A 15,348-nucleotide genomic window follows, 5' to 3' on the forward strand; every position below is an offset into this window, starting at 1 on the left:
ATCTACGGTATATATGCATATTAAATAGTTAAGTTAAAACAAGTAGTGCAAAATATGAGAAATAATAAAGTAATGATGTAGTGTTCATGGATTCAATGTCCATTTAGGAATTGGATGGCAGAGGGGAAGAAGCTGTTCCTGAATTGCTGAGTGTGTGCCTTCAGGCATGTGCACCTCCTACCTGACCATGACAGTGTGAAGAGGGAATGTCCTGAGTGGTGGGGATCCTTAATAATGGACACCATCTTCCTAAGGCAACACTACTTGAAGATGTCTTGGATATTATAGAGGCTGGTGCCTATGATAGAGCTGACTAATTTTACAAGTTTCTGAAACTTATTTTGATCTTGTGCAGTAGCCTCCACCCCATGCCAGATGGTGATGCAGCCAGTCAGAATGCTCTCCACTGTACATTTGTAGAAGTTTCTGAGTGTTTTAGATGACAACCAAATTTCACCAAACTCCAAATAAAATATAATCACTATCTTTCCTTCTTTATAATTGGATCAATGTGATGGGACCAGTTTAGATCCTCAGAGATCTTGACACCCAGGAACATGAAACTGCTCACTCTCTCCATTTCTGATCCCTCTATGAGGATTGGTTTGTGTTTCCTTGTCTTACCCTTCCTGAAGTGCTCAATCAGCTCTTTCATCTTACTGATGTTGAGTGTAAGGTTATTGCTGTGACACCACTCAACTGAAGGCTATACCTTGCTCCTGCATGCCCTCTTGTCATCATTTGAAATTCTGCCAACAATGGAATCCTCATGTGGCCTTAGATTTTTGGTGTAAAGGGTGAGGGTGTGGACAAGTTGGAGTCTGAGGATGGACAGAGAAACAACACTGGACAGATGAAGCTCATTCACTGGGAAATAAAATGGATTAATGATAACAACCCCAGCAAAGTCCAGTCCAGTATCAAGGGGCTAAATGTGTACTGTGGTTTTCACCCATTCCATCATTGTCAGATTCCTGGCTCCAGCAACACAAGCACCCAAAACAATTTCTGTCCTATCCCCTGCTATTCACATACTCCCCTTTTCTATCCATATAGTCCTCAAGCCAAACTCCCACCCCAATCCATATTCTCTGCCCAATTCCTGCACTCTCTGCATAACACCCACACCCTAAACTCTTCCCACAAAATACCAGAAATACTCAGTGGTTCAGATGACATCTGTGGAGAAAGAGACAGGGTTAACATTCATCTGAAATTAAATGTAATCTCTTTAGGGATTGGGGGCAGGTGGACAAAACAAGGGGAATATCTGTGATAGGGTGGAGAACAAGATGTGCATGCTGCCATCTGGGAGAGAAGGGGACAATTCACGACACTGGGCCTATTTATCTAGAGAAGGTGGGCAGTGAGAAAGATGGAACTCAGAGGAAAAGGGGGAAGGATGGAATGCTGGAGCTGATATGTGTCATACGGGGACAGGAGGCTGGACCCAAGTGCAGGATGCAGGCACTGAAGTACTAGGGGCAGGACGGGAACACTAAACGGTAGACAAGATGTGGTGACCGTGTTGTGTGTGAGGGACGTGATGTTCAAGGTGATTCTGGGGTTCTGGGATAGTCAGAGTTCAGGCAAGGCAAGGCAGAATCCCAGAGTTCAGGCAGGGTCTAGGAGTTCACTGGATAGTCCACATAACTCCTGGGCAGGGCCCAGACCCAGGCAGGAACACAGGGGCCTGGGCAGGTCACAGGACACCTGGGTAGGTTGCTGGGCACAACCCATCAGCAGCAAGGGATGGAAAGGGGCAGAGTCCCCCAGGCAGTCCAGCCAGGCTTGCCCAACAGAGGCAAGGGATAGGAAGGGAACTAGGTCCAGGGTGACTGCCAGACTTTTTTAACGAGGGGAACTCCAAGCCAGGGCAACCAGAGGAACAAGATAAGCAGAATAAACCCCAACTCCACTCTGTCCCAGAGCCCCCTATATACACCGCCAGCCGATGGGCTTCAGGTGCGCCTCCTTGAGCCCCAACAAGTCACGATAATCCACAGGTGTGACTAATTGGGCTCAAGGGTGAAAGAAGGGACGGCTACAAGATCCGGCGTCCGGAATCTGCGGACCAGATCAAGACCGGAATGCGGGTTCCAGACCGGACCATAACAATATGTAGCAGATCCCATAACACCTTTCTTCAGAACCCCCTAATCCTGACCATTTGAAATGTAAAGACAACAGGAACAATAGTTGTTCCCTGACTGGCCATCATTCAATGCTGGATATCACAGCCAGGTTACTACTGTTGCGCCATTTCCCCTCATGCATTTTGTCACTGAAAATTTTGCTATATTCAGTGGCCTAGCAACCACAGTTTACTGACCACTTAAGAAACATTTCAGCTCAGTCCTAAATAACTCACCCCCAGCCTAACCTTCTGACACATGTTTGAAACCAGCCAGACCAGAGGAACAGTCCCACACCTAATCTCCTTTCCTATCTCCTCATTCCTCTCTCTATCTCTTTCCCCCTCCCTGTTCACCCCTCGTGTGAGCTGGAGAGTTTGGCAGCACTCACTGACCTTGGTGTAGAACAAGCCTCACTCTACCTTTCTTTGATACTAGTGCCATCTTCATCAACCAACTGGGCCTCTGGAGTATTGTGACCAGTGCAGCCGCTTGTGGTATCATCGCATTTGCTCTGTACCGAGACTGTGACCCAGTGATGGCAGGTCATGTGACTGCACCTGACCAGGTGAGTGTAGCAGGTCTGGTCATGTGACTGCACCTGATCAGGTGAATGCAACATATAAAACAATTCAATGTGTTCACCGTTACACAGAATATCTTAATATATCTCCTCCACACACCATCCACAACCTTCACACACCCTCCCCATTAGTTCACACCCCTCTCCAACCTGTCAAATCCCCTCCCCATCCTTTCACAACACTCCCACTGTTCACAACCCCTCCCACCTGGTCACACCCCTCCCCACCCATTCACACCTCCTCCCCATCTGTTCGCAACTCCTCCCACCCATTCACACCACTCCCCACCAGTTCACATCCCCTCCCCACACTTTTGCACCCTTTTCCCACCCATTCACACCCCCTCCCCACCCGGTCACACTCTTACCACATGTTCACACCTCTAACCACCTATTCACCATTCCTCCTCACGTACACATGACTGCCCACCCATTCACCACCATCCCCACCCAGTCACACTCTCCCCACCTGGTCACACTCCTCCCAACTATTCACACCCTTTCCCATTCATTCATACTCCCTCCTCACCCATGTGCACTACTCCACACCCATTCACACCCCTCCTCATCTATTCACACCCCCCTCACCCTACCCCTATCGTTCAAAGCCCCTTCACTCTGCACCCAGTTGCTCACACAACCTTCACAACTCCGACACTTTATACAACCAACTGTCCACACCTTGCCACATCTCTTTCTCTCCACTGTATGGAGGATCCCCATCTGTAGTGAGTGGGTGTGGATTATGGAGATGCTGTGCTGTTTGTACCACTCTGCTTTAAGCACATGGGGGCTGTGTCTTGGCAGTTGTCTGCACTGGGCACTGGGTTCTGGTTCAGCATTTGTCTGCACTGGGCACTGGGCTGTGGTTCAGCACTTGTCTGCGCTGGGCACTGGGCTATGATCACCTCCATTTGCCTGCCTCACCTTTTCATTCTCCCTACAGCTGATGCCTTACATGGTGCTGGATATTTTTCAGACCTACCCTGGAGTTCCAGGCTTGTTTCTGGCTGCAGCCTTCAGTGGAACACTAAGGTGATGTGTGGGGTATAAAGGGCATTACAATGTTTTGTGAAGTGTGAAATACAGATATTTTAGTTCATGATCTAAGTGAAGAGAGATCTTTTAGAACAGAGGTAAGGAGGACTTCAAAGGATATGGTGAGAAGGCAGGTGTATGTGGTTGAGTGGGATCCAGGGTCAGCATGATGGAATGGTGGAGCAGATTTGATGGGATGAATGGCCTAATTCTGCTCCTGTGTCTTATAGTCTTATGGTCTAAGCCATGAAGCCAAATTTATTTTGCACTGAGTTTCCCTGAACAGGGTTCATATGTCGAACCTGCGGCTGACCACTGAAAGAGACTATTGATGGGCAGTTGGTCAAGACATTAGCCCAGTGATCTTGCCTCTGAGGTCCACCATAAACCTACTGCAAGTGTTGATGTTTGTGCAAGCTGTGCGGTGACCATTTGGTAGTAATCACAGTAATCCCTTTCATCTCCACTTCCAACCCATTCAGGAACATGACCTAGTAATTGATCCGATTGTATTTTGATTTGAAAAGGCAACAATTGATTAGGCACAGTCATGAAGGGCTGTAGCATTGGCAATCATGTCTCCTAACTTTGAGTGAGTTTTTAGAACATAGAACACAGGCATTATAGCAGACTACAGTACAATAATCACTTAAATGTCCCTAATGCATCTGCCTCTACTACCACTCCCAGCAATGCTTTCAATACCCCCACCCCTCTCTGTGTAAAAATCCTTCCTCTGACACCAGCCCCTTCCATATACTCCCCTCAGATCAGCTTAAAAATATGTCCTTTATGGCACAAACTCTTACGCACGTGGATGATAGAAAATGGAGGGTTTTGTAGGAGGGAAGCATTTTGAGTGAGTTAAAAGGTCACCACAAGATCATGGAACAAATGGTCTGCACTGTGCTTTAGCGTTCTATATTCAAATCCCACAACATCACGTAGAAATACTCCACTGTTCCTTCACCTTCACTGGATCCTACACAGGAACTGCCTCCCAACAGGACTGCAAGACCACCTTCAGCAGCAGAAGGATCACTGTTCACAGAAGGCATATGACACCTTGTTCTCAAGAGTAAGTATGGATTAGCAACAAAAGCTGCCCTTGTCAGGGATGCCCAGGTCCCACTTGCTAACCAAACAACTCATTAATGTCATATCCAGAGTCTGAGCACATGCTACAGACCATGAACACACTAGCATGGCAAAGCCAGATAGACTGGAGAGTTTGTGGACTATCTCATGCCAATCACCCAAGAGTAACTGACTGATTATATTCCATATATTTCAAAATCAGAAGCCTGTTTATTATCACTGACATATGTTGTAAAATTTGTTGTTTTGTGGCAGCAGTAGAGAGACATAAAATACACTATAATTTACAAAAAGAATGAACAGTGCAAAGACAAATAACAAGCTAATGTTAATGGGTCCATGGACTATTCAGAAATCTTTTGGCAAAGAGGGAGAGGCTGTTCCTTCATCATTGAGTGTGGCTCTTCAGGCTCCTGTACCCCCTCCCTGATAGAATAACAAGAGGAGGACTTGTCCGGAGTAGTGAGGCTCCCTAAAAATGGGTGCTGCCATCAATGGTCTTTAATGACGGATGCTGCCTTCAATAGTGAGGGACCCTAATGATGGGTGCAGTAGTTGGGGAGAGTCTGCAGAGAGATATAGAAAGGTTAAGTGTGTGCACAAGAGTCTGTCAGGTGAAGTACCATGATGGTGTTTACTTATCTATTTAGAGATACAACACAGTAACAGGCCCTTCAGGTCCAATGAGCCTGCACCGGCTAATTACATACATGTAACCAATGAACCAAGGGACCCTCTGACAGACAGACAGACAGACGTACTTTATTGATCCCGAAGGAAATTGGGTTTTGTTACAGCCGCACCGACCAAGAATAGTGAAGAAATATAGCAATATAAAACCATAAATAATTAAATAATAATAAGTTAATCATGCCAAGTGGAAATAAGTCCAGGACCAGCCTATTGGCTCAGGGTGCCTAACACTCTGAGGGAGGAATTGTACAGTTTGATGACCACAGGTAGGAATGACTTCCTATGATGCTCAATGTTACATCTTGGTGGAATGAGTCTCTGGCTGAATGTACTCCTGTGCCTAACCAGTACATTATGGAGTGGATGGGAGTCATTGTCCAAGATGGCATGCAACTTGGACAGCATCCTCTTGTCCAAGATGACAGCACATACTTGGAATGTGTGAGGAAGTGCTGCTGTGTCACCCCAAATGTGGTATCATCAACTCCGGAGGGAAAGTGGATGATTAGATTGTTACTTAAATGGTGAAAGATTGCAGTTTGCTGGTGTGCAAATGGACTTGGGAGTGGTTGTACATGAATCACAAAAACAGGTATAACAGGTTATCAACAAAACAAATGCAATGTTGTCCTTCATTGCTAGAGGGATTGACCTTAAGAGCAGGGAGGTTATGATGCAACTGTACAGGGTACTGATAGGCCATGCCTGGAGTACTTTGTGCAGCTCTGCTCTCCTTACTTGAGGAATGATACACAGGCTTCAGTGACAGCGCAGAGAAAGTTTGCCAGGTTGATTCTGGAGGTGACAGAGTTAACCTATGCCACTGTAAGTCATCCCTACAATCATCAAGATTCTTTTCCCCAGTGAAAACTGAAGCAAAGTATTCATTAAGTATCTCTGCTATCTCTTCTGGTTCCATACACTCTTTTCCACCGTCACATGTGATTGGTCCTATTCTCTTACATCTTATCCTCTTGCTCTTCACATACTTGTAGAATATTCTTGCAGGCACTCACAATAGTACAAGAGACACAACAGAATCAATGAAAAACAAAGAAGAAAAAGAAGAAGGAGAAGAAGACACATTCATATTGCATGTAGATTACCAAGTAATGGAACTTGAGACTGATATGATAGGATACAGGGAATGCCTCAGAAAGTCACTATAGTAAACACCACTAGAATAATCTGCATGATCCTCGCAATTGACTAATGAGCTTATTTGGCCTTGCCATTACCTCGGGTTTTATCAGCATGAGCTGAGAAAAATAAATTAATACAACAATAATAATAAATAAATAAGCAATAAATATCAAGAACATGAGATAAAGAATCCTTGAAAGTGAATCCTCAGGTTGTGTGAACAGTTCAGTGTTGAGAGAGTAGAACTGAATGAAGTTATCCCCTTTAATCTCTGACTAACTGGTGATGAGATTTTACTAATGAGTACTGTTTTCCAAAAATGTACTAACCATCTCTTCTTTACCCTATGCTGCCGACCACAGTAACATTAACTAGTCATCCATCTCACTTCCATTTGTGGAAGTCGCTTTGTTCATTTGGAAGAGTGACTGATTTCAAAATTAATTCATGTACTATGGAATCCTTGTGGTCAAAAAGGGTACAGTCCATTTACTTAGCACACATCAAGGCTACTGAAGAGATCATCTGGAGGGAGAAGTGTTGTTATATGTCATTCATATGATGCTTTGGGCTAATCCAGTTAGTAATTTGTTGTCAGACTTGAGGGATGATTCCTGGACAGAATTCCTCGTTGTCCTGTGTAAAGTTTCACAGCCACTTGGCAAGCAGTCTGGATCTCAACGTACACCTCTAGTCTGAAGGCATATTTCTCTGCTGGTCCTTCACTTAAACTCTCAAACATGAGCTCATTCCATTCTCCAACCCATACCTTCAGTCTCTCACAATCGTGGAAATTAAAGAATCATAGAAAATTTGTGAAATAGAAACAAAGGCTATTTGGCCCTTTAAATCTGTGCTAGTTGAAACAAAGCTCCTCAACCCCTCCCCCAGCAATGCTAACTCCCATGCCACCCTGTCAGGCTGATTGTGATCTGTGGTGCTTTAAGTCACAGCTCTTTCAGACACAACCAGTTTACTCAGTGGCCTGTTTCTTAGGTACACCCGTACACCTGTTCGTTAATGCAGATATAGAGTCATAGAAAAGTACAGTGCAGAAACAGGCCCTTTGACCCATCTAGTCTGTGCCAAAACATACAAACTGCCTACTCCCATCAACCTAGACCAAGACCATAGCCATCCATGTAACTATCCGAACTTCTCATAAACTTTGAAATCATGTTTGCATGCATTACTGGCAGCTTGTTCCAAACTCTTATAACCCTCTGAGCGAAGAAGTTTCCTCACATGTTCCCTTAAAATGTTCAACTTTCACTCATAACCCATGACCTCTGGTTGTCGTCCCACCCATCCTCAGATGAAAGAGCCTGCTTGCACTTACCCCATCTACACCCCTCATAATTGTGTAACCTCTATCAAATCTCCTCAATCTTCTACGTTCCAAGGAATAAACTCCTAACCATTCAATTCTTCCTTATAACTCAGGTCCTCCAGACCCGGCAATATCCTTGTAAATTTTCTCTGCATTCTTTGAACGTTGTTTACATCTTTCCTGTAGATAGGTGACCAAAACTGCACACAATACTCCAAATTAGGCTCCCCAATATTTTATACAACTTCAACCTAATGTCCCATTTTGTGTACTCAATACTTTGACTTATGAAGGTCAATGTGTCAAAAGGTTTCTTACCTGTGACACCACTTTCAACAAATTATACACCTGTATTCCCAAATCCCTTTGTTCTAAATTGTACTCAGTGCCCTACTGTTCACTGTGTATGACCTACTCTGGTTGGTCCTACCAAAGTGCAGCATCTCATATGTGTTTGCATTAAACTCAATGACCTGCTGGTCCAGATCCTGCTACAAGCCACGATTGCCTTTTTCACTGTCCACTACATCCCAAATCTTGGTGTCATCCACAGATTTGCTGATCCAGTTAACCACATTATCACCCAGATGCTGATATAGATTCACTGCCTAAATTATTTCTTCGGGACCTCCTTCTTTTATTTGTTTAATAATTGATTACAGCTTCTTCCCTACTACTGATGTGATGTCAACTGGTTTTAATTCCCTTTTTCTCTCTTGCTCTGTGATGTTGTGGACAACTGTAACATTTATTCTTATCAAATCTGTAGGAGTCATGATAAAATCCATTGAAGTTTAGAAGATAACATTATCTCTATAGCTTCCTCTAATTCAATACTTGGCGGTTGTCAGGTATTGTTAATTCTATGATGAACAAATTAATTCTGTTCATTTCTCTGCTGTAATTTATTTTCTAAAGTTAACTTCTTTCAGTGTCCTGCCCTGCTACACTTCTAACCTTTAATTTGTTAATCTATTTCTTTAATTCTTTCACCTGAACACAAGGTTTTGGAGTAGGGGTGGACCACTCGACCAGCCTCTCCACCACTGAATGGCTGATCTGAAACTTGTGCACCTCAACTTTTCTCCCCCTCCCATATTCCTCCTTAAAAAATATTCAGACACCCTCTGAGAGAAAGATCCTCTGAATTAGGATGTTTTAAAAGAAAAATGTTCACCTCCTCTCTGTCTTAAATGGACAAACGCCTTCTCTCAACCAATGCCCTGTTCTTCAGAGATGTGAAGACTAAGAGGAGACTCATCAAAATTTACAGAATTCTAAAAATATTTGGCAAGGAAGAGTTGTCCCTTTCTGGAAAGTGTAGTATCAAGCGGCACAACTTTCAAACACAAGATAGGTCTAAGAAGAAGAAAAGTTTCTTCAGTCACTTTGAGAATGTTCTCCCAGTGGAGATTATGGCTCAGTCTTTGTGATTCAGTATACAGCTAAAATACATAATCAGGAAAACATATTGTGATAGATCAGCCAGGATTCCAGAAAACCCAAGGGAACACCCCCCACACCTTGATCTAATGTTTTAGTGTCCTTCCACCAGGTCTCTTTTTCAATTGCTGACACACTATAAGAGAACTAGAAATTAAAGTGTTGTTTATTTTACAGCACTGTTTCAACAAGTATTAATGCCATGGCAGCTGTCACTTTGGAGGACATCATCAAACCCAGGATGAATAGATTGTCCAATAGGACATTGGATCTGATATCAAAGGGACTCTGTAAGTATCCACACCAACTGTGCTTTCTTTGCACCACACACCAAGAGTGAGCTTCCACTTCTGGTCACTCAGCTGACCTCTGCCTTTGATGGAGGAGCAACAGATCACTGTCAGAGATGTCAGGATCAGTTCCTCACAAACTCCTTCCTCCCTCTGCTCCCTCACACCTCTTCCCCTCCTATCTCTCCCTTCCCTCCTCTCCCCTCAATCCATCCCCTCATCTCCTTCCCTCAGTCTCCTCCTCCCCTTTTATCCCACCCTCACCTCATCCCCTCCTCTCTCCCATCATCTCCTCTTCCACCCATCATCACCTTCTCCCTCCCTCACTTCTCTCCTCTCTCACTTCTCTCCTCTCTCCTCTCCTTTTTGAGGATGTGACTAAACACATTGAAGAAGGTAGAGCAGTAGATGTAGTGTATATGGATTTCAGCAAGGCATTTGATAAGGTACCCCATGCAAGGCTTATTGAGAAAGTAAGGAGACATGGGATCCAAGGGGACATTGCTTTGTGGATCCAGAAGTGGCTTGCCCACAGAAGGCAAAGAGTGGTTGTAGAGGGGTCATATTCTTCATGGAGGTCGATGACTGGTGGTGTGCCTCAGGGATCTATTTTGGGACCCCTACTCTTCGTGATTTTTATAAATGACCTGGATGAGAAAGTGGAGGGGTGGGTTAGTAAATTTGCTGATGACACAAAGGTTGGAGGTATTGTGGATAGTGTGGAGGGCTGTCAGAAGTTACAGCGGGACATTGAAAGCATACAAAACTGGGCTGAGATGTGACAGATGGAGTTCAACCCAGATTAGTGTGAGGTGGTTCATTTTGGTAGGTCAAATATGATGGTAGAATACAGCATTAATGGTAGGACTCTTGGCAGTGTGGAGGGTCAGAGGGATCTTGGGCTCCAAGTCCATAGGACACTCAAAGCTGCTACACAGGCTGACTCTGAGGTTATGAAGGCATACTGTGCATTGGCCTTCATCAACCGTGGGATTGAGTTTAAGAGCTGAGAGGTGATGTCGCAGCTATATAGGGCCCAGGTCAGACCCCACTTGGAGTACTGTGCTCAATTCTGGTTGCCTCACTACAGGAAGAATGTGAAAGCTATAGAAAGGGTGCAAATAAAAACACAAAATGCTGGCAGAACTCAGCAGGCCAGACAGCATCTATGGAAGGAGGTAGTGATGACATTTCGGGCTGAAACCCTTCATCAGGAGTCAGTTTACAAGGATGTTGCCAGGATTGGGGAGCATGCCTTATGAGGATAGGTTGAGTGAACTTGGCCTTTTCTCCTCGGAGCAACAGAGGTTGAGAGGTGACCTGAGTGAGGTGTATAAAATGATGAGAGGCATTGATCATGTGGATAGTCAGAGGCTTTTTCCCAGGGCTGAAATGGATAGTACGAGAGGGCATAGTTTTAAGGTGTTTGGAAGTAGGTACAGAGGAGACGTCAGGGGTAAGTCTTTTTACGCAGAGGGTGGTGAGCAATGTTCTCTCTAATTTTTAGTAGTCAGTGTGCGCAAAAACCTTATGTTGTGCAAATTTCTTTCCTGTGACAAAAGTACGTGCACACTGAATGCACACGTGGCACTGTTTATGTAGGTTTACAAAATATTTGACATAAAACTGCACAGAATAACAACAAAATAACATGCATATTTAAGTCACTCCATTATTTTTTCTCTCTCCTGTCTTTGGCATTTACCTATTCTTTGTAAATTCTATCTAGACTAATAGAACTTCCATCCAATTGATAGCTTTTAATAGCAGAATCCCAGATGCTGCTTTCTTATCTTGTTAATTTTGCCTCACGCAAAATGAAGTGAATCAATCGGTGTCAGGCCACTCTTTTGCAGAACCTTGCACAGTGCAGCCAGTTCATCAAAGACATCACTTAAAACCTGTAAAGCTACTTTCTATGTGATGTTTATCAATTTCTTATGACAGTATTTAGCCACAAGGTCATTTGACTGATCTTCTTCAAAGCATGTGATCAGTGCCTCATAATTTTTTTTATTATTGCTTGCAATGCAAAGTGTCTAGATAACCATCTGACCTCATTAAGTGGTCTGAAAGCAACAGCTTCATTTTCAAAGGTCTCTGCAATTTCTTGACATTGAGAATCAATATTTTTTTTCAACAAAAACTTAGTAAGCAATCTACAGGATTTGAAACAGATCTTTGTAAACTTTACGATATGAACGCTGTCCACCAAAGATGGCTGCCGCCATGATGCAGCTGTACAAACTGGAACAGGAAAGGTGAATTGACATAAATTAGTGACATGCTTTGTGGTATTTGAAAAACTGACTAACTAGTTAACAGAAACATTTAGCTAAAAGATTATTTTCAATGAGTATAATTATTAATTACTATATTATTTTAGGTAACTAACCTTTTGTGCGCACATTAATTTCCTTTATGCGCTGATTGAAAAACGTATGTGTGTGCGCACACGCTCACAGCTTAGAGGGAACATAGGTGGTGAGTGCGTGGAATGGGCTGCTGGTGGTGGTGGTGGAGGTGGAAATGATAGGGTCTTTTAAGAGACTCCTGGATAGGTAAATGGAGATTAGAAAAATAGAAGGCTATGGGTAAGCCTAGATAGTTCTAAGCTAAGGACATGTTTGGCACAGTTTTGTAGGCCAAACGGCCTGTATTGTGCTGTAAGTTTTCTACGTTGCTATGTTTCCTCTCTCTTATCAACCTTTCTCTTTCCCTCATTTACTTCCTTTCTCCCCTCAATCCCCACATTATCTCCTCTCTCCCTTCAAGTCTTCCAATGTCCCCCTCACTTCCCTCTTCCTTCCATCAAGCCTTCCCACTCCCCTCATCCCCCCTCCTTTCCTTTCCTTTCCACCCCCCTCCTCCCTCCCCCTCATCTTCCTCCCATCCACCTATCCTTTCCACCTCATCTCCTTCTACTTCCCGTCATCCCTTCCTCCCCGCTCATCCCTCCTCCTTACCACACTTATCTCCCTCCTGTCTCCCTTCATTTCTCCACTGTGCCTCATCTCTTCTCACTGTCTTGTACATTTCTCCCTACTGCCTTCACCTCCTTCATCCCCATCCCCTCCTCTATACTTCATCTCCAATCTCATTCCCTCATCACCATCCTCCTTCCCATAATCCTGCTCCCTCCCCTCATCTCTCTCCTCCATCCTTCATCCTATCCTCTTCATCCCCTCCTCCCTTCTCATCAGCCATTTCTCCTTCCCTTATCCCCTCCTCCCTTCCTCATCTCCTGCTTCTTTCCTTCATCCCCTCTTCCCTCCCAACATTCCCTCCTCTCCCCTCATCCCCTCTTGCCCTCATCCTCATCTCCCTCCTCTCTCTCTCTCAAATACTTCTCTGTCCCACATCCCCTCCTCACTCCATTACTCTCCTCCCTCCCCTCTACCCTCCTCCCCTACTCCCCAATCATCCTATCCTTCTCTTCATCCTCTCCACCACCCATCCTCCCTCATTCCCTCTGCTAGCCCCTCCTGTCCTCTCCCTCCCTCTTCTTATTTCTTCGTCCCTTCCCTCATCTCTTTCAATCTTCCCTCATCCCCTCCTGTCCACCATTCCCTTGTCCAATATCTTCTCCCCTCAGCCCCTCCCTGCTCCCCTCATACCTTCCTCCCCTTTCTTTCCTGCCTCCCTCATAACCTCCTCCCTCCCACAGCACCTCCTCACTCCCCTCATTCATTTCTCCCACCCCTTATGTCCTCAAGTCATTAACTGCTCCCTCCCTCATAAGGGCATAAGACCATAAGATATAGGAGCAGAATTAGGCCATTTGATCAATCAAGTCTGCTTCAACATTTCATCATGACTGATCTATTTTTCCCTCAGCCCTAATCTCCTGCCTTCCCTCCCCCAATCTTCATGCCCTGACTAATCAAGGATCAGTCGACATTGCCCTTAAACATACAGAAAGACTTGACCTCCACATCCCCTTGTGACAATGATGCACCATCAATAGAGATATCGGCTTTTATTGACTGGAAGAAGGAACAAGCAGTGAGTGACCACCATACTACATCCTGGAGACTGAGAGGCCGGGCTCAGGCCTTGATCGCCTTTATACAGGGGTCTGTGGGAGGAGCCACAGGAGCAGTCAGCAGGGGGTGTGTCCAGGCAGGTATATGTAGTTCACCACAGACAATGAATTCCACAAATTCACCACTCTCTGGCTAAAGAAAGACCTCCTCATCTCAGTTCTAATAGGATGCCCCTCTGTTCTGAGGCAGTGACCTCTGGTCTTACACACTCCCAACATAGAAAACATCATTTACATATCCACTTTATCAAGACTTTTCAATATTCAATAAGTTTCAATGAGGTAACCCCTCATTCTTCTGAATTCCAATGAATACAGGTTCAAAGCCATCAAACATTCTTCATATCACAAGCAGTTCAAACCAGGAATCATTTTTGTGAACCTCCTTTGAACCTTCTCCTGTTTCAGCACACCCTTTCTAAGATATGGGGCCCAAAACTGCTCACAATACTCCAAATGAGGCCTCACCAGTGTTTTATAAAATCTCACCATTACATCCTTGCTTTTATATTTTAGTCCTCTTGAAATGAATGCTAACATTGCATTTGCCTTCCTCATCACAGATTCAATCTGCAAATAACCTTTAGGGAATCCTACACAATGATCTCCCAAGTCCCTTTGAACCTCAAATTTTCGTATTTACTCGCTATTTAGAAAATAGTCAACACATTCATTTCCAAATAAGAGAAAATCTGCAGATGCTGGAAATCAAAGCAACACACACACTAAATACTGGAGGAACTCAGCAGGTCAGGCTGATCTATGGAAAAGAGTAAACTTAAGAACTTAAGAAATAGGAGCAGGAGTAGGCCATCTGGCCCATCGAACCTTCTCTGCCATTCAATATGATCATGGCTCATCTGGCAATGGACTCATCTTCATCTACCTGCCTTTTCCTCATAACCTTTAATTCCCCTACTATGCAAAAATCTATCTAATCGTGTCTTAAGTATATTTACTGAGGTAGCCTCCACTGCTTCACTGGGCAGAGCATTCTACAGATTCACCACTCTTTGGGTAAAGTAATTCCTCCTCATCTTCATTCTAAAGCTACTCCCCTGAATCTTGAGGCTATGTTCCCTAGTTCTAGTCTCACCTATCAGTGGAAACAACTTTCCTGCTCATATTTCATCTATCCCTTTCATAATTTTATATGTTTCTATAAGAACTCTCATACTTCTGAATTCCAGCAAGTACAGTCTCAGGGACTCAAACTCTCCACATAGTCTAACCCCCTCATCTCTGGAATCAATCTGGTGAACCTCCTCTGCACTGCCTCCAAAGCCAGTATGTCCTTCTCCAAGTAAGAAGACCAGAACTGCATGCAGATCTCCAGGTGCAGCCTCACTAGTACCCTGTACAGTTGCAGCATAACCTCCATGCTGTTAAATTCAATCCCTTTAGCAATGAAGGCCAACATTCCATTTGCCTTCTTGATAGGCCTGCTGCACATGAAAACCAACCTTTTGTGATTCATGCACAAGCACTTCCAAGTTCTTTAGGAGTCCTATGAATCCTTTGGCTTTTATAGCAAAAGGATTTGGCATTCA

General features: G+C 44.3%; 1 protein-coding gene across 1 annotated transcript in view; it reads left to right on the plus strand.

The window, feature by feature from the left end:
• Positions 1 to 15,348, plus strand: part of LOC132405765 (sodium/iodide cotransporter-like) — a 140,667-nt gene that overhangs the window by 63,894 nt on the left and 61,425 nt on the right. The window contains exons 7-9 of the mRNA XM_059990777.1: positions 2,574 to 2,703; positions 3,665 to 3,753; positions 9,641 to 9,753. Coding sequence (XP_059846760.1) covers positions 2,574 to 2,703; positions 3,665 to 3,753; positions 9,641 to 9,753 — 332 coding nt within the window. The remainder of the gene's footprint in view (positions 1 to 2,573; positions 2,704 to 3,664; positions 3,754 to 9,640; positions 9,754 to 15,348) is intronic.

This window comes from Hypanus sabinus, chromosome 16, assembly GCF_030144855.1.
Source record: "Hypanus sabinus isolate sHypSab1 chromosome 16, sHypSab1.hap1, whole genome shotgun sequence".
NCBI lineage: Eukaryota > Metazoa > Chordata > Chondrichthyes > Myliobatiformes > Dasyatidae > Hypanus > Hypanus sabinus.